At 31.5% G+C, this 23811-nt stretch overlaps 1 protein-coding gene across 2 annotated transcripts; it reads right to left on the minus strand.

Annotated features, from left to right (window-relative positions):
• Positions 1 to 1959: 1959 nt before the first annotated feature.
• LOC134683949 (DNA damage-regulated autophagy modulator protein 2-like) lies at positions 1960 to 23264 on the minus strand. Of its 2 annotated transcripts, none has more exons than XM_063543258.1 (8): positions 23128 to 23264; positions 7412 to 7485; positions 6806 to 6859; positions 5732 to 5799; positions 5064 to 5209; positions 4298 to 4478; positions 3531 to 3616; positions 1960 to 2209 (listed from the first exon to the last, which is right to left on the minus strand). In XM_063543258.1, the coding sequence occupies exons 2-8, from the start codon at positions 7480 to 7482 to the stop codon at positions 2024 to 2026; spliced, it is 792 nt and encodes a 263-aa protein (XP_063399328.1). In that variant the 5' UTR covers positions 7483 to 7485; positions 23128 to 23264; the 3' UTR covers positions 1960 to 2023. The 2 variants fall into 2 exon arrangements, with proteins under 2 accessions (XP_063399328.1, XP_063399330.1); XM_063543260.1 differs by lacking the exon at positions 23128 to 23264 and adding an exon at positions 21416 to 21494.
• Positions 23265 to 23811: the final 547 nt, after the last annotated feature.

Raw genomic sequence — 23811 nt, forward strand, 5'->3', positions numbered from 1 at the left:
AACATGTCAGCAAATAGTCTACCTATGATAGAAATATTATAAACATACTTGCTAAGTCTATAATATTTTTTATTACAAGTATTTTTTTATTACAATTATTTTTTGAAATACTAAGGCTTTTCTACCTCAGGCATAGATAACATAAGCTGTATTTGGCAAAACTTTTAGGAATTTTGGTTTTCAATGCTTTTCAACTTCGTACTTTATTTGGCCTTTTTAACTTTTTTGAATTCGAGCGTCACTGATGAGTCTTTTGTAGACAAAACGCGCGTCTGGCGTGTACTAAATTTGGTCCTGGTATCTATGATGAGTTTATCTATAATATTTTTTATTACTCACCGGAACTGATGGATTCCAATAATCTAGATTGCTCTCTCCTTTGGGTTTCTTTAATTTTGATAGTAACGAGAAAACTCCTACTAGAAAATGTTAAGGAAAATTTCATATAATAAAAGTCTGATATTCTGGTTTCATTAATTTTTCAAGGAAAGTTGATAGATGAAAGAATGCTTTTTATATTACCAGTTTATTTTTCATGTGATCCAGCATCACGGGTTTTTGTTTTATTCGTTCAATCCAAACGGAACAGAATAGCATTAAAAGGACTAAATTGAGTAACCAAATAAAGAGAAGAAAACATCAGTTTGATAGCTAAAACATATATTTATTTGTTTTCATACCACCATAAATTGTCACATTTGATGATTGAAGTTGCAGTGATAATACTTAAACTTGCCGTTTTGGTGTGTATTGAATGATTTACCCTTTTTATTATAATTATATTTGTATTAGAGCGTCACTGATGATTCCCATATTTATGAAATGCACTTCTGTCGTACAATACTAACACTGTAAGCCTGATATCTTTGGTGAGTTTCCCATATTTACTAACATCATACATTTGTGTACATACTTGCATGAGCTTCCGCACAAACAACTAGTTTGCTTTAGTGCTTGATTGACCATAAAATCTATATCCCCTTGTTATCTAAATAATAATAATTATAACTAGCCAGTACAATCAAATCATGGGGAATGAACCAAAGTGATGATAGAAAAACATGTAAGACCTTTATGTTGTTGTATATTTAAACAGGTTATTTAAGACTTCGTGTATAAAAGGAAAGTGAAGAAGGCAAAGGGAAATAAAAAACCACAAGTCCAACAAACATCATAGTCAGAAAGCTAACCACAGCAGAGAAAAATAAACACCAATAACAAAAAGTAAAATCACAAAAATACTGAACTAAGATGAGAGTCCAATCAAAAAGTCCATAATCACATGGCAAAATCAAATAACAAAACGCATCAAAAACGAATGAACAAGAACTGTCATATTCCTGACTTGTTACAGACATTTTCAAATGTAGAAAATGGTGGATTAAACCTGGTTCTATAGCGCTAACACTCAAAACACTACACTTAAAAACCTAAAGACCTGAGACCCGCCTCCAAAAAAGGGAAAAAACTCAGTTGTTTCGAACGGGTAAGCGACAGAGATTGCTGCATTACAAGTGGCACGCTTCGTGTTGCTTATTCAAGTAAAATTCCGCTGATAGATCGCATTCGGTAATGTCACAATTTATATAAAGCGGAAGTGAACGTGGTTTCGACATGTAGAATACTAGTATAAAGCCGTGGTCATCTGTGACATAGACAGTATATAACGGTAAATCAAATAGCGAAAGCGTCTAGATACCTTCGAATGTTAAAATAACCCAGCAAACTGAACTTGTGTGCAGCAATTACATACTAGAATACGAGTAACTTAGTTGTAAATTCAAGTCTAGTGTTTGCTTTGTAAACGAAATCCGACAATGAAAGCAAAGTAACGATATATTTTTACATTTTGTAAAAATATTAATAAAAGAGTATACACTTTGTTAATGTTTTGTTTGAATGCCAGTGGATATGTGTTTCCTAGCGCTATAAAAAAAATTAAAAGGATAAACTCAGAAATACAAAATACAAGGCAATTTTATTGGCAAATGTATAAACATATAAAAATTGTGTTCGATTGAGATCATGGTAATCCACTACCAGATTGTTCAATATTATAATTGTTTGTTATCTTTTTGTCTTTATGCATACATTCTGGTGTGTACATTCTGAAGAATTTGAATTCCTTCACAAAAGTCAGTAAAAAGAACACAGTAGATAATGCTAGGAGCCATTCTGATATTGTCCCCGCTAGTCTTAAACCATATCCCTGTAATAAAACAATAAAAGTGATTATAACAGTATTACTATTGATCGTTGGTTTGTAAGTTGTATTGCTATCTACACAAGGCATCATATTTATATCCCTTTTATGATCAGACGTTGCTGCGTACTTGTACATCCCAGAACAACCAATTACAGACGCTGTACTTCGGCAAGTGTTTTACTGTTGATCGGGAGAAGACAAAACAAATGACCATAACCAAGGATTTGTATAGTTATATACAAATCCTTGCCATAACTTAATCCGCGATTGATCCCTAGTGGTAGCAGTATTTGCTTATTTATGAATTTATAATTAACGTTAAAGGGAGAGACAGAATGGAAACACGTCGACTCTGATAAGGGACGCCAAAACCATACATATATACATGTATGCTGTTAATTTAGAGTAGCAATATCGTCGTGCTGTTTAAAAAAACAACATCAAAATGACAGCAATTTACGCCAAACAGATATAATTATGCGTAGATACTTTTAGTGTTTAAAAAAACAAATTTAATGGGCTTTAAAGGAACACGGGAAGATATCAAAAGACATATAAAAACCATAACTTCATGAAGGACCAAGTAACAATAGTGACTTTAATTGAGTGTCAACTCAGGTGCTCAGGGGGATTTTCTGTTCCAACACACACTTGAGATGTCTTCATCCTTAAATAAGCCATGAGCTTTCAAATAGTTGGACATCGAGCATCACTGAAGAGAAAATGATTATCGAAATACGCGCATCTTTTTGCAGGAAAATTAGTACCGTTTATGTTATTAAATCAACTGGTAAGTTTAATTCAGTAGCATAGCTCGTCACAAAATATTTCTGGGATCAAGTATTCTTTTGTAGCTTATGTAGCAGTTGAATTTAGAACAGTAAAAAAAAGAGAACTATGTAACTATATAAGACAATGCTATTAAACTCCTTTAAACGGAGCAACTTTAAAAAATGCTTAGTCTTTCAGATGTCCGTCAAAATACACATCAATTAATAATTCATCCTATAATAATTTAATTTTGGATGTAACGCGTCTTCTGAGTGGCTGTCGTTATTTTGTTATGAGCCCATAGACATAATTTAGTCGTGTGACCGTGACGTCATCAACGTTTTTCATGGTTTTCTACGGTTTAAAATGGAATGTAGAATTAAATTATAAGAAATGACTGTAATATTTTTTCTGTCTATTCAAAATAACATAAAATATTTGGTGTACTCTGTTAAATAACCCGCTACGCGCGTTATTCAGTGTTCACCAAATTTTTTATATTATTTTTTCATAGACAGAAAAAATATTACTGTCATTCCTTAAATATACCTACCGGTTTCCCGGGTTTCCAGTAAGTGTTATCTGTAACGTTGACCCAGCTTGGCGCTTGCTGGTTCGAAAGCGTTGGAAATATAAATACTGTTTTGGGTAAAGAAAACAAATATATGACTTTGGCTAATTCTTCCAAACTGATATTGGAACATGCAAATAATGAGAAGTATTTTGAGACAATTATTTACCAAATAAAAATATCATTGCTTCTTGTGATATATTAAACTATAATATGATCTAATTATTGACTTTGAATTGACTAATTCATACCTGATTATATAATATGTAACTCAATGCACTAAAAAAAATCAGGGAGAAGCAACATACTTGAATACTCTTATAACCAACAAGTAAGCTGTTTCTATTGACAGCCATTATCTAAAAGGATAAAGGGAAACCCGTTTGAGATACAGACCCCCATAGCATTGGATGTAAAAGAAAATAAACTTTACGTATGGGATATCTACAAAAATTACTTCTAATGGGTCCCAAAAAGGTGTTACATATATTCTATCTTTATACAATCAGTGTTCGAACTTTCAATTGTGTTATATAATAATGTAACAGAAACATGTAGATTTCATCATGGTATAACCTCTATGTGTTTTGGGAGGTTGCAGTCGAGCGGTTGCTTTTAATGCTCTCGCAGGTAAAAACTACTTTCACGTAAAACAGTTCTTGTTTTTTGATATTTTGATTTTTTGTTTATTTTGTTTATTTTGTTTCAATTTTGTTAATTTTAAATCTAAGCATGTACAAAAAGGATACACATGATTATAAATATAAATGTTAACACACTAATAACTGTGCGTATTCGACACACTATAACTGAATTTCCAGGAAGATCTGTCATTTTAAACGACATCCCAGTCTGTATCCAGCAATATATACTCCCTACAACAAACGCTAGAAGTGCTCCTATAAGATGTATCACTATCACATTTGTTTCCTGAAAAGAGATGTTGAAAGACTCGTATAAAATTATAACATGATGTTGACTGCTGTACCCAAATTTTTGACATTTTTACCTATTATATTTGTTTGTTTTGCTGACGCTTTGTTCTCAAATTAATGGAATTCTACGAGACTGTCATATAAGAGAGAGGTTTAGCTAGCTGTAAAACGGTTCATGACATTGTATAATTCTCCACTTTCTACATAAGGAAGTGTCTGTTTTAAATACCATAATATTAAATGTTAATCAAGTATAAAGTACATTGACCTATAATGGTTTACCTTTTTTTAAAGTTGTTATTTGGATGGAGAGTTGTCTCATTGGCACTAACACCACATCTTCCTATATCTACTTATCACAGTATCCCCTGCTTGATCAATCTTTTTATTTTACTTTATATTATTTTATTTTTTAAATAACGTCATTGGCAAATGAAATATTTGTTTGTGTGTTTCAATTTGATAGAAACGATTTAGTTTCAAAAAGAAATTATTCACCCTTATAATTTCTTTTTATTTTAAATCAAAATGTTGATTTTGTTTTGTAAAAAATTCCTGGTGAATATTTATGTAATTGTACCTGAAAGTTTCCTACTAAGCTTATACCAAGTGCGGCTGTTATACCCATTAGAAAAGTCACTGTGTTGTATTTTAATAGTTTTGTTCTTCCTGCTCCTTCATAATGCGTTCGTATTTGTCGATACCGTATATAGAATATAATGAAAGCTGAAATATAATCAAATACTTGTTAAATAAAATTTAAAAAATATATCTTAGCATTTTTGTTAGAACAATACATTTGGCAAAACGGTTGTTATATGAATGTGTGTCTAGATTATATTTCAATTGTAAAGCTTTACCAGAATATTGAAATCACTTTTGATTTGGAATAAATAAATAATATGTATTAGGACATAGGACTCATAATACGATAAATGAAAATAAATTAATAGTTTTTGACTTTTGCCAACAAAGAACTGACTCGCAAAGAGAAGTTCGCCTTATAGTTATTCGATAGTTGAATTAACCATACATATATTGTACCGCAACAACCCAGGTTCATATCCTGGTCACGGCACAATACATGTTATGGGGGATAAACTATTGCTATAGAGGAGATAGAATACAATCATAGTGTTTGAAGTTTACTTTAAATTTATGATTGAGTGCTAACGTCTTGTTCAACAATGACGGCAAAACACAACGTCGATAAATAATATCAAACTAAGCCGAAATATATAATCTCACCTAGGACGGCACCAATATTGAGCATTTGACCGAATACACAACTCTCAGGTGGTTTTGTACCTGTATCACTGAAAAATGAAACATATAGTACTCGTATGGATAACTTTCTGTAAAATTCTGTAGATATGTAATATGTTACAGACAATTAAAAATAAGAAATAAACAAATAATTATATATATTTGCATACACTTCGAAATAACAAGTGTATGCCCGTAAAGCACATTCAAGAAATGTTAAACACAATCAAAGAAAGTCATTTAATCCATGATAAAAAAAAATAAGAATTTATTATTTGAAACTGTCAAGCGAGACTGCATGTAATTTGATTATAGTCATTTGTTTTACTTAAAGTTGTAGAATTTTCTAATACTTTGCCAGAATTCGGATTTGTTCACGCTTTTTTGGCAAAAATATGATAAAAAAAAAGTATGGGTTCTTTATCATTTTGCAAGCTACACGTCGTAAAATTGCCAATCTTATATTTTGCCAAAATGTGTTGATTTTGGTGCTCTTGTTTTTGAATTTATTTTTCGACAAGGGCCAATTTATAGCTTCACAGATGGAATAAATATACATATGTCAAATGAGACTTTTGTTGCCGACGATATTCTTGCTATATTTGTCTTTCGGATATAAATGTTGTTGGTATGTAGTCGCATTCACGATAAATTTGTTTAAGAAATGATTGATGTAAGCTCTACTTTATTGTAGTTTTATCATGGGTAGGCAATATATTCGTGATTACTTTTTCCCGAGCGATAGTGAGGGTTAAAATAACACGAATATAATGCCTACCCATGTTAAAACTACAATAAATTATATGCCCGATGCGTATAAGAGTGTTTGTATGGGCTCTTCCCTGAATGAATTACTTAAACCATGTACAGCATTTAAGAGTTTGGAAGTGTTTTAAGTTAATGGCACATTTTAAATGCATGCCAATTTGATAAAATTCATTATTCTGAAGTAGTCATTATACACATGTGCCAACATTTTTTATTAGATTTAGAGCATGGGTTTATTCACAAAGCGAAAGAAGCACGCCACATTAGAATAAGTTATACAAGTTTTACCTGATGTACGGAAAGGCTGGTTCCACATGACCACTGGTTACTGCTAAAATGTATCTGAAATAAAAGTTCCGCAAATTCAAATAAGGAGGCAGAAGTTAGTAAAAGATAAGCTAAAAACGACAAGTACACAAAAACAGTCCTCTAAACACAAATGATGTTAACACTAACTACAATGGTAAAAGCGTATTTTGTTGTGTTGGTCATTTTCCAGTTCTACTTAATAAATCATGACTGTCACAATAAATTCTTTTCTTTTTATTTCTGTATTAGTAGAATTTGTTATCTTGTATCAATGATACCTGGTAAAAAAGGAAAAACTCGAAATAAACAAAATGCGTTCCTTAAATTATATTAGATTTTATGTCCTAAAAGAATGTTTGACTTGATGGTTACACAAATCGATTGACATCATGCAACAAGATCTGGAAACAACACGTTCAGTGTCCAGATTTTATTTTGCCTTATCATATTGATTTCATCAGTTGGTATCAAAAGCCCACTCCGGTTTGTTTTTTTCATTTTGCCAGTGAGATTTTTAGTCACAGCATTCGAAACGTTCCTTGGATGATGTACATTATGTACGAACTTATTTCTGAATATACTTACGTTATTGTGAATGTCAACGGTACAAAAATGGCTATAACAATAGGATACACGTGTAGTCTGTCGCCAAACATTACCTAATAAATAAATAACACAATTTTTAAATGATTGTAGTAGGAAAGGCAATGAATCAAAATAAAAAAAAAGGCTTCCCATATGACCCATCTGTATGACAAAATAAGCAAGATACACAGGCAAAGGTGTTCAAATATAAATCTTGCATATTCAAAGACCCACTCTACACATTTGAAGCTCACTGAGAAAAGGAAGAGGTATAACAAATCGACAATAGATAAATAAAAAACAACTTGATTAAGTTAACAGATTGTGGAACTACAATGCAGTAGCTTTTTGTATACAATATTTATAGATTATAACATACCCTTTTCTATATTGGCCCTGGTATCATCCCGAGACTCCCATATCGGCCTCCAGGCTTAAGCCGAGGGTCGATATGTGTCGAGGAATGATACCTTATATTTATCACATATTTGTTATGAATACCTTAGGTTTTGCATATGCAATAACCTCAAAAATGACCGGGGTAAAAAAGAGTATATTGATATTGTGCCTTGATTCCAAATGACGGGACGTCATTGCGTCCTGTACGACAATGGCGAACAATGACGGTGCTGTTTTGTTTCATTAAATGATAATTTAACTTTTTTTTCTCTTACCTGCAAAACTTAAATATGTGATAAATAGATTATAACATACCCTTTTCCATATTGGCCCTGGTATCATTCCTCGACACGTATCGACCCTCGGCTTAAGCCTGGAGGCCGATATGGGAGTCTCGGGATGATACCAGGGCCAATATGGAAAAGGGTATGTTATAATCTATAAATATTTACACAATTGCAAGGCAACATACACATAAGGATAAAAAGAGAACTTCACATGAATATCAACAAAGACGTAAGACATTAAAAAGCAGTTATGATTCAAGAATGTAAATTCTGTGGACCGGGACGAGTAACTATGGCTGATGCGTGTCTTTATTTTATGAAGGTTAGTTCAAACCAGATTTCGAATTATATACGTGGTGTGAACAGCAGCGCATAATTTAGACTGGCGATTTTCAGATTTCCCATGTAAGATATTATAAGTTATATGGTTCGCTACTGACCCCATACGGATCCATAAAGGGTTAGTAAAATCCATAGGGGGTGAGGCCGGAAAATAAACAATGAAACATAACAACATTAATAGATGACGTCGCCATTAACGCGTCATGAACCCCATATGAAACTTACGAACCCCATACGGTCTCATAGGGGGTCACCACGTGACGGCGTTTAACCAATCACAACGTGATAATTCATCTGTGGTCCGATAATAAAGCATATATGGACAACTCCTCGTCCATTTGCATTTTCCACTAAAGTTTTATAATACATTCTTTTCTGTGTACTTAAGGTATTTTCAGATTGTTCACCTTCTAAAAAATTATTGAATTATTTAATTAACAAATACATGTATAAAATAATATAACAAATTTACCTTCAAGAATTAGGTAAATTTGGAGAATAATTCTTAAACAGTTATTTATTTACTAAGTAGGGTTCATCTTGGCACTCAGGACAAGACAGAGTTTACGCCATTCATGTTTGTTTGTCGTTTTTTTGCCGTCTTGTTTTAAAGATGTGACTCCTCTCTTTTTTCTATCGCCAGTACATAGTACTTTGTCATGTTGATGTTTTTGTTGTATACTCTTTTATGTCCCCTCAGGTGTTCATCTCAGTACACATTTTGGTAATATAACTTGTTGGTTTGCAGGGGACATGATCAAACCATCATTATATTTTCTGATACAGAATACTCTAATACTATGTATATCTTGATTGCTAGTTATCTTGGGTGAGTCTTTATTTACGACCTGGTTTGGCCAGTATAATCGTCAACTTGATAGCCAATTGGTGTATATTTTAGTTTTCTCGAGCATTCTTCACCATACACAGTAATAATAATAATATTCAGCTGTTTTGCAATTTTTCTTGGTACATTAAGTTGATCTTTTCCGATGTTATGTAGTCTATCAAAGCTTGATGTTGCATTTCCAATTTGGTTTAGATGTATATTGTACAACTCTATCTTAAAATTAGCACTATAACCATGTAAAAAAAAATACTAGTAAAACAATTTCATATGCAAAGTAGTTTTGATTTGATCAGCTCTGCAAAAACTGAACAATAAATTATACAGTCATACGGCGGTGATAAATGTTCAGATGTTTCATAAATTATTATTCACTATACACATCACTACCCAAACTTAATTGTATGAACAGTAATGAATTGATTGAACACATGGAACATAAGTTACAAATATATTATACCGACAGTTTCAGATATTGGTAAGATCAAAATAACCATTTTAGAGTAAAACTCATAAGCGAACTGTATGCACCTTTTCAAATTCAAATGTTGATACTTTTTTTAATCGATCTTCCAACCAAACGAGCTAGAATGTTTTCCAAATAATTATAAAGTCTCATTAGACTATTTTCATTTTTTATAGTATCGATGGGTATGAAAACGTCTAAGAAGACAAAACAACTGCCTTACAAGACGTCATAATTATTTGGACTAGAACGAGGCTGCTCTTAAAGCTGAATTTATGAAATCAATCCAAAGTCTTTATATTGTGTTTCGAACTAACGGATTACCCTTAACATAGTGACAACGGATCATGGTTCTCCTCGAACGATATTTGAGATTACTTTAAGGAAACAGGAATGAAGCAAAAATCGATTTCCAAATATTAACTGCAAGCAAAAAGAGAAGTAGAACAACAAAATCTAATTTATTGAATTTCAAAGTGTTCAGAACAGAAAATGCAGAAAAGAGAGACTGAAAAAAATGTCGAAAATTCCGAACCCACGCAAAGTTCAAAACAGAAAGCCGTTTATCAAATGGCAAAATCAAGAGCCCATAAACATCAAACAAATGTTAAACAACTGTCATATTCCTGACTGGGAACAGTCGTATACAATTTCTTATATGGAATACAATGTGTTATCAAAACAAACAGACATAATAAGTAAAATTGTAAAAAGTTGTGGTACAGTAGTCTAAAGTGTGTTATTCTTAATCATTTTAAGAATGAATAACTATTTCAACAAAGAAAAACAAAATGGTAAATTGACACTCTATAGGCAATTCACATTAGGAAAAATGAAAGACAGAATACAAAAAAAATATACAATAGTACAATAACACAATGGCGGGGTTTATAAACACGTGTATTGCCAAAATTATACTATACAGTAAAGACTAAAAGTAGACAGTAGACAAAGACAAATGAATAGAAACTGAACTATACCATCATGTCTTTTGGAGTTTAAAGAAACATTCCACACGTGACAAGAGGACGAGCTCGACTCAAAATGCAATTTAAGAGGAAATTAAGAAAAAAATGTATATACTTTCAAACGATGATAAGTCTAATTGAGAGACAATTTCCTAAAAGAACGAAAAACTAATAAGAAAATGTGTGCACACACACACAAATGTAATGTGAACGAAGTAGATATTGTCGTTCTGATGCGATGCAATGTTAAAACAAACAAACTGTCGACAAATGTTAATAAGGATCCGTTTCGTGGATTGAAGAAATAAGAAAGTAGAACAACAAAACAAACAATAATAGTGGCAGTGATCACTAATGACTGAAACATTGGAAGATCAAAGCATAAAATATACAGATGGTGTTAATTGAGAAATGCTCTAACCGATGAAACCAGGTCCATACAGAAAGAACTATGTCATATATTAAACGATTTGTCAAAACTATATATAAATGTGTAAGGTTAAGTTAAGTAGTTCATAAGATACTATTCTGCCATCTACAATTAATCTAATAATTTAACAATCTATATTTGATGTTTTTAAAGACATATTAATTGATATTTTTCTATTTCCCATTTACGAACATAAATACAAGTATTCCAAGGAAAAATGACATGTATAATTTTTATATTAACACGTAAGATAAGAAACACTGAGTTCATTGTGACCTCAAGTGTTGTACATGTACTTATTACAACTTTCTTTTCCGGAAATATGATTATTTTTATAAAATGTAAGTTTTGTAACCCGGATTTGTTTTTCTGAATCGAATTATTACTTTTAAACAGAGGTATTCTACTGTTGCTTTTATTTTTTTTCAATCAGGTTTCAGTAACTGCAAAACCCTAAGATGATCGGTACTATGCCGTTTTTGTCTTCAGTGATTATCGTTTTAGCGCCCACTTATTTTAGCGCAAATGATTATTGTATTGGCCGTCCGGCAAAAACACATAATACAGAAAGATCCTTTGACACAAAGTTTTCATAATTGATATGATTGTTCATATTTTATTGGCCTGGCTATATTCAAGTTTAATTTGACAATGTTGATGGACGTTAAGGGACAATGACCTTTCTATTTTACTATCGTTAAAATATCACCTCTTCAGTTGTGAACGCAATTCGTGTGAGTCTGCTTAATAAAACATAACTGGTACTATCGTTTCCATCATATGCTGCCTTTTAATTTGAATATATTTATAAGAACTATTGGAATTCTGTCATAGGTTTAAATTACAGTGACACCATATGATCGCGAATCCGTTGACGAAAAGCTCTCTTATTTGTAAGGTTTGCTTCCAATCATGTTATTGACCTTAATATATTTTCATATTAGGAAGACCCATTAATAAGAGTTACAGGACTTTTTTTTACTATCCCACAAAAATGACACATTTTGTATCATTTGGCAACTCGGAACCTCTTAATAGCAAACAACATGTTATTGGTTCTGCATATTGTTGAAGGTCGAACGGTGACCTTTATTGTTCCTTGCATTAACGTTATTAACGTCATTAGGTCATTATAGCAAAGTTTTCTCATTGGTTATCAACTCAAATAATTTTATTTTTTATAATGGACATAAAGTTAAAGTTTATCTGACCTTGTTTGGTTAAGTTCACAGTTTCATTATTCCTCCTTGGACACTCATCCATTGCCTGATTGCAATTATTATTAACATCTGTGTATTGAAATATTTTAAACATGTAATATAACAGTCGTATTCCTATTCATTATGCCTTGAGCACGTGTGTCATCTAAAGACATATAAAAATTTGTAATTATACATACAAGATTGATACCAAACCACGGGTATGTTCGTGCAATGATAAATTTTAATTACACATATTTCCCTCAATCCATTGCGTTGGTCATTAGAGAATTTTGAACACTATGAAATAATGAAACCGTCAGAACTTTTGAAATAGGACAATAAGAACTCATAAATTTATAAGGGAAAAGTAATTTAATAAGCATTGGTGACCATTAAACCACGGATAAGAAAAACGTTTTTATTTATAATAAATGCATTCTGAGAGGAACTAATGCCTCGTTCACACGGACATTTAATTCGAATTGAATTCGAATCGAATTCGCAAATTGCGTTAACACACTTTTCTTTTTTAATTCGAATTGTTTCGAATTGGCTAATTCGAATTATCCAATTCGCATTAGAAACACGCTTTTGTGAACACGAATAAAAAAAATTAACGTCGTTTGGACAGTAAAGCGAATTTGACGCGCATTGCAATTCGAATTAGAATTGACGTTAGAACGTAATTAGTTTCGAATGCGAATTAATCTAATTCGAATTAGTTAATGCGAATCGAATTCGAATTACGTGTGAACTCAGCATAAGCATCTATCCATCCCAATTAAATCAAAGCCGTCATTTAATTCAATTTTAAATTTATATTTTGCATTATAATATCATGGTATAGATGAAATGCGATCATCAGGCTGTCGCCCTAAGTGGTGCATTTAATACATGCAATCCTACAACAAAAAGTGTCCACCCTTAAATTGTACAGTAGCGGGATTTTTAAGATCACTTAGTTTTACATTTAAATGACATCAATTATTTGAAGGGAATGGCTGTGACAGTATATAACTTCATGCACAGTGAAAATATTTCAGAAGATATAAAAAGGTAGACAATTCATAGTTTGCATGTCACCTCTATTGGTCTATAAAATGATTATTCAATTACATGGCCATCTAACACTAAACACTGGACCTTCACATCATCTCAAAGTTCAATTAACAATGAAATTTTTACCAAAATCTCAGTTTAAAATTTATAAAAGGTCAAGTTTATTTGGTTGAACAGATTTTTCTTTTACTTTACTTAGTGTAAATACAACTTCTGTATAATATATGTTTTAATGTGTCTTAACCCATCTGAAACGGGGTTTCTTGCTGAGGTCATTTATGCAGTAAGGTGTACATGACTTTCTATGGTTCAACTCCCTTCGATCATGTTCTTGTGGTTCATTGATCCAGATGAACATTTCCTGTACAAGTCAATCTCAAAGTTCCGGAGAAGGTCAAATATATTTCTAATAGGTTTAAAGAATCTAAATAACTGTGATGAATAAAGGCAACAGTTGAAAACCGATGTTCAAAAGTCATAAATTGATTGAGAGAAAAACAAATCCAGATTTTTAAGATCACTTTATTATACAATTAAATGACATTAATTATTTCAGAAGAGTAGACAAGTCATAGTTTGCATACATTAATAGTCATTCTAAAGTGGAGTTGCATGTCATCTCTTATTGGTCTGTAAAAAACCCCATTTGATTACATGTAAGTCTAACACTAAACCCCGGACCTTCAGTTTTTCTCAACGTTTAGTTACCAGGAACTGTTTGCTAAAATCTAAGTTTTAAGTTTATATGAAATTAAGTTTATTTGGTGGTGCAAAGGATGGCTATTTTGTTTTAATTTACTTTTTTTTCTTTTTTCTAATATATGTTTTAAGATGTATATATATATATACCAATCCCATACAGGGTTTTAACCTTTACCGCGTTTCATTTGACCTGTTGATGGTATTCATTCAATTAGGTGTACATGGTCTTCTACGATTCAACTTGATTCGTTCATGTTCCCCTGGTTCATTGATTCATGTGGACATTTCCAACACAGTTCAATCTGGAAGTTACAAGAAGGTCACCTATATTTTATAATGGGTTTATATAATCTTAATTACTGTAATGTTACTTTCTGAAATAAGACACCTTGTGACTTTAGCTCCATTCTCAATGATTATGAATTGATCGCAAAGCATGTCAACATTGTTCACTTAAATTTTGCGTCACTCTTCCTACTAGTAATACTATTGGCCATGGCAATTTAACTCGTCAACAGGCGAAACTCACAAATATTCAGCAAATTTTATTTGAAATTTAGCTTTACTAAATTTGTAAAACTTTTTCTAATGCACTTAAACAAACAAATGTTGACCAAGGGAATTTAAACAAAATGATAGAAAACCAGTTTTGCAAATTAGCAGTTTGAGTAGTTGTCTCTTTTTACTTATATTTCTTTCTTAAACATATTTTAAGAGTGACACATATGAGTTTTAGTGTTAGATGTACAACATCTGTTCGATTTTACATGTACTGATTTAAGACATTTCTAAATATTGTACTAATGTATATCCGCTTTTTAGAAATTTAAACTGCGATATTTAATGATATGAGTTAGACAAATCTTTCTAACACTGCTAATTATGAGTGAGGTTGAAATATTACCGACACTTTCGGATTTAAACTGAATTTAATTCTCTTGAAAAGTAAGTTATACTGAGACAAAATATGAAAATGTATAATTTTTGCCAAAAAAAAGGTCTTTAGAACCTGTATTGTAATACATTTTGTAACACAAAACAATAAACAAAAATCGATGATTAAGGAACAGTTGTCTTTACATATGTAATTCAAAAAGATTTAAATGTGGTAAATATGGCAATGTAAAAAATGGTACAAAAATGTCCAGTTCTTTCCTGTTATCAAATAGAATCAATTTTAAAAGTGTCCAATGCAAATAAGGAAAAGTTTAAGGTAATATTTGTGGTTTACTTGTATATACTGCAATGTTTAATCAAATGCCAATTATTCGTTTTAGTTTTTACAGTACAGACGGCTAAAAAATGTACTAAATTGAGTCTGATTTGTCAATAACATTACAGAATCTCCAGTAACAGGACAGAGTTGGTAACAACAATCGTATTCAAACAAATTGACAACAATTGGAATATTATAGCAAACAATGCATTTTTTTCTTAAAACTTTCATTTGTAAGACGAAAAATCTGCCTAGGTAATGACTATTCAAAAATAAATTCTTTTCTGTTACCATCTACTCTTCTAAAATGGGACATTGTTCTCTGCTGTTATCAAAGGCCAAAAATTTGTCTTTTCATAAAAAAAAACACTGTATGTTATGTTGAAATTTATTCATTATGATGAAAATAACTTATCTTATATGAAACATTTGGCAAATACAAAGTTTCCCTTGTGTTTCATCTGTGATATTGTTCTTAACATCATTCCTGTTACTAATTATGGCTATGTTGTTACTTTCTATCAGGTAAACATGACAGAATGCAACGGAAAGAAATTATACAGTACTGTTTGTCCTTTAATTTGAAGTGTGTGGAACTTTACTTCCATCTTTATATCAATTTAATAAGATACTTTAAAACACATTTAATGTTATAGTGCTGACAATCAAATATTCTCGGAAGGTACACGAAAAGGCTGTTATAGGAGAGAACAGCCAAAATATTGTTCTCCAAATTCTAATCTTGGGTGAGCTCAGACATTTCCAACTGGTCGCGATTCAAACTGTACTTGTGTAGTCATACATTAAGAAAAAAGAAACTCTTCTCATTATATCACAGGTCTTCTTTCACACGTTTCCACAAGTAAAAAAACTCAGTGGTAACAGCAAGATAATTATCCCTTGGAACAAGGTTTTAAAACGCACTTTTCATTTTTTGCCTTGGTTATAAAAAAAATTTATCAATAGGCGACCAATTTCGTATATAATCTATCGTATTTGTGACATTTTGGAAACATAGTAACTTGATTTGGATATTCTTTGAAAGACTTGATTTTCAGATAAACAATGGACAACATTTTTTTCGGAGGTGGAACGTTTAAATTATAAATTGTTATTGAAAGAAATAAAGGGAGGAGTATTAAATAGTCATTAGTTAGTTCATTATATACTCTAGTTAATACGGACACTAAAAAATATTCAAGAAGATAATTGAATTAAAACATAATTGCCTGTGAACTATGGAACCAGGAAGTTAGACATTTTCAGAATTTGTCTCTAATACACTTTCAATGATAAGTATCATTTATTGTATTACATTAGATGTATTTATAAGAACTTGTTAAAGTAACTCTGCTTATTCTACATCAACAGAAAATACATTCACTGTATGCAGTGAACATATTAATTATTCTGAAATTTTGAAAATCCCATTACAAATATTTAAAATCAGCAGTTATGTGTAAGGTCTTACATTAATGTCATAATATCTCAAATACGTTCTATGAAAACAAATCCAAATTCAGTTCAGTTACATAATATAGTCACCATTTCTTTTAGGTTTTTCATTGCCATTACTGTTAAGGGAAAGAGATTTTGAGAATGAATCATTATTTTTAAATGATTTAACGCAATGTTTTTATTCATACAAAAATCCGGAGATGAGATGGTGCCAAGTAAATATCTAATAGGGAGTAAAGAATGAGAGTGTAACTGGCATTGGCCCTAACGGTCCTCAGGACATTACCAATATGTAAGTGTACATTCTAAACGGATTTCTGTCTATATATTAAAGTCATATAATTACATTACATATTTCATTATAATACGTTATTTTGATTGGCTAACAGCAATCGCGCGTCATTCTGAAAATAACCATAATTTCAAATGGAATGCAACAGTCATACTGACACAGCTTCCCAATAAAGTGCGAATGCAAATAAAAGAAAACTTGATAGAAATCTTCTTTCGTGATTGTAGCAAAAAAATATAAGTACAAGTATTTAATGATTCTTTAAGTTTTAGTAATTCCATAGGGTGTAAAAGCATTGACCGTGTGCATATTTTTTTTTAGGATAAAGCGCTTTCGCGCTTCATACAAAATTTACTTCAGTCAGCGCTTCGTTACACCGCAATACATTTACAAAAAATAGCATGCAATTCTTAAATGGTCTTCAAATGTAAGTATAAAGAGAATGTATATACCAAAAGGGTCTAGTTCCAAATTATTAATAGACGTGCTAACTTCTGTTAAATTGTTGTCTTCACGTACTCCAACTCGTCAACAGCTTTTTCATGTGCAGTTTTTAGAAATTCTGCAATCGCACAAAACAAATGCAAAGTGAAAATCAACGATAGAAAAGGTGGTGAAGAAACGTGGATTGCAGTCTTAAATTCCAATACACAAAATCAAGTAATGACTGTTAAGAAAAGGTTTAACCAACAAATGGCCTGGTCATCGCTGTATCAATTCATATATACAGTCCGCCAAAAGTTAAGCACCACCGAAATATAACTGGCAATATTTTTATAACTATAACGAAAAAAATATTAATGTTTGGTGTTATGAATTACCTTCAACATACCCTAAGAAAATCCATTACGACGAAAAAGATTGAACTCCGATAAAGCAGTCAAGCAACCGCTTATCAAAGGTCATCTGCGCGTTTACAAATACACTGTTTCTCCAGGTGGTCGTGTTAGTGTTCGCACATATGTCAGTCGACTTCTCAGAGGCAACCAAAGAGCAAGTATTGGTGTATAGAGACCTGTACTTACAGGTAGGCACTCTACCGTCAGGTTTTAATGGGATTATGACTATCTATGCTTGAACATAAGAAGCTGAGAAATCACTCATTGTTCAGATGGTAGTCAGTTTCTTTTACTGCCAGGAGACGCCATAATACGAATTTCGCGGAGATACAAAACGGCCTATTATCAAAAACAATGTTTGCACAAGGAATGCATTCAGTGCTGGTGGTGTTCCAGTACGGGGTTGATTTTTATACCCTTATAAGCTGGGTACGCATATTCTGCACGGTAACATAAACGGACAGACTTTCAGAGAGTTGGTGCCTTAAAACATTGAAGTCCCTCATTTTAATAATCCCCCACTTGCGTCTACATTGCCAAGACCCTTGTGCATGGACGACAACGCTAGAACACATAGGGCAAGGATTTTAACCGAGTCCAAAGAGCAAGAAGCCATTTTCACTATTTTTTAGCCTTCCATGTCCCCATACATAAACCCTATCAAACATGTCTGAGATGCCATTGGCGGAAATCTCAATCACAGAGATCCACTTTCACAATATTGTGTCGATTTAAAAGTGGTATTTGTTGTTTAATGCAACAGATTTTCCTAAACTAAAGCTTGAAGGCTTGCACCTAGAATAATACGTCGTGTTATGAAACTGTACCGGAAGTGTGTTTTGTTACACATGCTATTGACTCAAATATTGACATTAAATTTGCCGAACATACCAAAGCTTATGTGTAGAAAATTTTAATAATATTGGGTGATCAATTGTTGTAAAAAAAAAAAAAAATCACAGTGAATTTTAAATTCTGTATCTGAATTGTGTAATTTACACTATTTCTATGAACGGAAAGACTGTATATTATACAAGTGCTCCATGATTCTGTTGATTATTCATGATAGCGGTGAAATTCGGCACCAAAGTAAAATTCAGCCAAAGTTTGGAACAGGAATCGCCAAATGAAGTATTTCTGTCGAGTATACGTTATATAATCCATGTAGAAAACATGAACAGAGAACTTAGTTAAGCAAATATGCATACAGTGCTCAATAATTTCCTTAACATTATATAATCACATGAAAGTCGATTCATATGAGCCTAGTATTCAATATCATAATATACAAATCAATTACATTTCATTTATTGAATTTACCTTTATAATATCTTAGAAGGAGATGATCAAATGCTTCGACTTAGGTCACTAATACATTTGAGTTTTCTACTGTGTGTGTGTGTGTGTTACTTTGCTCCTAATGATAAATAATAAGGTAGAAACTGTAATGGGTTCATTCAATCTATGCCAACATTTTGAAATTTAGTTATAAAATTGTGTGAAAAAATGTTGGCATAGGTTGAATAATTTGTTACAGATTAAGTGTTATAAAAACATAAATTAATTAGGGGCTAATCAATCTACAACCAGTTTAAACCTAGCGTTAAAGAATACTCAATATATTTTTTTACAAGTTTTAGTGAAAATGCAGGTAATTGGGTGTGTTGAGGATATCTATTTCACAAATGTATTAGTTTGTGTATTTCATAAAGACTGACTCCTGTAAAATATCTAAGTTACATGTTCACTATTAATTCCAACACATACAGAGAATAAAACGAATTTCACTAATATGATTGTCTCAATAGTCACACTATAAGATATGATGCTGCATCTGTAAAATCAACTGGTGTCATGTTCAACTTTATCCTTGAGTCTCTATGACCAGTTAAATCACAAAACTATCTCAGGAGTAAGGATAGTTTAACGGCATGTTCTAGTCTTTAGTGGGTTTTACAAAGTGGTCCTTAATTTGGACATCTTTTAATGTTGGTCACAAAGTAATGACTCCACGAGAGTTTGTTTATAAAAATTACTCATTTTATATATTAATTTTGCAAATTATCATCAATTTGGATGATGGAGTTCCAAGTTAGAGACACAAATTTAACCATAAATCTCACAACTTGATATAATGAAATAAAACAAACATGGAGAATTTGAATTTTTATAAACTAAAACAAAGTAAATAAATAGAGCACTGTCTCACTGGAAAGTTGAACCAAAAAATTATATTTTTTTTTAACTTATTTTAAATTTTATATTTTAAAATTACTTTGATTTAAAAAAGTTTCTGCTGAAGTATGTTATATTTGTATATTTTGTTGAAGTATGCTTCATATCTAATACAACAAAATAATGAACAAAATTTAAAAATTTGCACAAATGAAATAGCCTTTTTCTCTTTTTTTTCTCATGTATTGTTATATTTAAGTGTTAGATTTTAGAAATTTAGTCTTCTCAAGTATTGTTATATTTAAATATTAAATTTTAGAAATTTAGTCTATTTTTTTTATAATTTTTATAATGACATTCAGTTCAACTCAATTTTTCTAGTATCAAGGGTTTTATTTTACAATTTTTGTCTTTTAGATTTTTTTTGATATTTCCATTTTTACTACAACATAATTTTGCAAATTACTTTATTTTTGTTTTGAATTTCTAACTAATTATGAAGAGTAATATTTAATGCTAAAATATACTGACTGTATTTTACCTTTCATTAATCAATAATTGTTATAACAACACCTATTGTATTTTGTTTGTAGGCATAGGTTGAATATATTTTTATCAAATGTTGGCATAGGTTGAAGACACCACCACCACTGTAATGTTACCAATTCAAGTTGACAGACACGATAATCTGGAAATATTTTGGTTAATAAATTTACAGGTACGTGACATATTAAAAGGATACCAATGTCAGAGCGGATGACACCACTTTTTAGAATCCTTAGTTCTTCGTTGTGGAGCTTTTTGCATTACAATAGAAAGAACAAGCAAATGCTTCTAGCCACCAAATATCAACTTTGATTAGGACAATTAAACGCCTTGATAATTTATCATTCTATCAATGGAGAATATCATAAAGGTATGGTATATATCATACCAATACAGAAGCACTGATCAATGGACTGATGGTGTCATCGGTCACACAGCACTAAAAATGAAGATTTGGTGAGTCATTAGTTCTTTTTCTGGGTTTACCTTCATCAAGAACGTTCAATTCAATTTCTGTTATGACTAGGGTGAAAAGTACTTGAATACGGAAAGAGTTAGTAGGTCATCAAACGGTCGGTAAATGAAAGGAGAGGACAAAATATATATTATGAAAATAGAAGAGCATCAAAAATAAAAAACAGCTTTCCATTTTTTTTAAAAACAAAACTATACGCATTATACATTCATAGTTTATTAAATACTATATAGCTAGAGAATGGAAGAAACATCAATATACAATACACAAAGAATACAGTAACATATATACATGAACTTACGGAGCGTTGTTTTGGTTAGAAACGAATAATAATTGATAAAACAACGATATTCTTCTGCTGTTATTTAACGCATTGTAAGTATACTGAGTTGATTTAAAGATTGTTCGTACATTTTACCACATTTATCATAGATAACACATGCATGCATCGTAGACCCATCCGATATCATATTAAAATTTCGTAATAGTTTATCTAACTAAAGATTAAACGTTTGTTTAAACAGCAAATTTGTATTTTAAAATGATATAATTACTCATTTTAAGGATGTTCTTAGGTGGGGTTTAGGAATTTGTGTCCGATTTTCGGACTCCTTGTTTATTTCACTATGATACTGAGTAACATACTTTCCCTATAACACCCATATTTCTCATCATATCCAACTGCAATGACTAGTAAAAGGTCATTTACCAAAGTTTAAGTAGATTCGAGATTTCTTTTCTTTCGATTTTTGACCAAAATGAGTCCGAATTATTAACTATTAACATTCTAAGCATATTTTGTTTCCTAACTAATGCTCTTCTGAATTGAAGAATCAATCTTAAAATTTAGAAGTACATGTGCATCCATAAAACATGACAATGGATGACCAACGGACTATAAGACAAATAAGCGAAAGAGGAATCAAGACTGTTTACGAAAAGATAAACAATCAATATAGCACATATTTCACATGGTTGTTACATTTGGAATTTCCAGTACATCTTAATCCCTGTAAACTTAATTGAAAAAAAGGACCACCAGGAAATTTTAAAAACTGCATGGAATGATCCCTACAAGTATGCATTATCATGTAGACATTTAAAGCCGCAGATAACATTATTCCATGTTCACGTGCATACATATATACTTGTTCTATAAAATTGAGAATAGAAACGGGAAATGTGTCAAAGAGACGAAAACCCGACCACAGAGCAGAAAACAGCACAAGACCACCTACAGGTCTGAAGGAAAGCGAAAAATCCCGCACGCGGAAGCAGTCTGAAACTTGCCTCTATGCATTGTTTTGTTAACATCTTTCAATATATTATGGTAACTTTGGAATTATTAGTATATATATACGGAAGTAAAGTTTCAAGTTAAAATAGGTATAAGAAGACCAGATTTAGACAAGATAAGTACGCCAAATATATTGACTTATTTTGTTGCATTCCTTATTAAACTCATTCAAAGGTAACTAAACTACAATGTCTGTATAAAAAATATAAGAAGATGTGGTATGATTGACAATGATACATTTCCTACAGAGACCAAAGACGTAGAACTAAAAAAAAATATAGGTCACCGTACGGCATTCGACAATGAGCAAAACCCATACCACATAGTAAGCTTTAAGCTTTTGAAGAGAACCGAAAATGACAAATCAAATACATTCCATATGAGAAAACTAATAGCATGCATGAGTTGATATACAGCAACAAACACCAATGAATGATTCACAGACTTCTGACTTGGTTAAACATGTTTTCTCCCGTTAACCTGGGAGAGTTGTCATTTAATTACAAGGTTTCGCTGAATGTGTAGGAAGCCGTACAGTGAATTCTATGGTGTTGCGAGAGAAGAGATGCGTTCAAAATTCTCTTTTTGAAACGCTATTTGGTATATTATAGATTGCCTTGTTTGTCATAGAGTGTTAAGACTCCAAGATGAAATGTTTCCCATCATTTTGTCTCATTGGTTAACGCTTTAAAACTCATGTTAAAAAGTCTACTTACAGCGTTCTATTTTTTAGCATGTAGAATCCAAGTTCATTCACAATCGTCCATACGAGAAAAGATTATACATAAACGTCAATATTTTTATTTACTTTTAATCTTAACATTTTCAGATAAGATTATTCGTTTGTCACGATCCATAATCCTGAGAGTTGTCGTTCGTGATACAATGTGATACTGCTCTTGATACGACGTAATTTTTCAAGCCTTTTGATTGTTTGGTATTTGATTGCATTTGTACTAGTTTCTGTCTTATCTTGGCGACTTTTGTAATATTGAATTATTCATATCCTAGTCATCAGACGTATGGGACATTTTGTTTTCTAGATTTAATACCACGATACCCATCTTCCCTAGAGAAGGTATAATGTCGGATGTAAAAATCACGAAAATGTCTCTTCCTCGTTCCAATGTTGACCAATCTTTGAAATGAACCAATAAGATTGTTTATGTGTGGTCATGATAATTTCCATTAAAACAAACTTTTTTTCCAAAAGTGTGTTGGTTTTTTTTCGTGTGTATATTGTAAACTATTTGTAACGTTTTACATTGAATTATATATATATAGATAGTGCACATGCTTGTTTTGACTATATCGTGTCTTCCTGTACATTTTATGACGATGTTTTATTAAGCTATATGCTTATTCCAAACGAGATGTTAACAATGATTTTTTTCCTAGAT

This window comes from Mytilus trossulus, chromosome 9, assembly GCF_036588685.1.
Source record: "Mytilus trossulus isolate FHL-02 chromosome 9, PNRI_Mtr1.1.1.hap1, whole genome shotgun sequence".
In the NCBI taxonomy this organism is placed as follows: Eukaryota; Metazoa; Mollusca; class Bivalvia; order Mytilida; family Mytilidae; genus Mytilus; species Mytilus trossulus.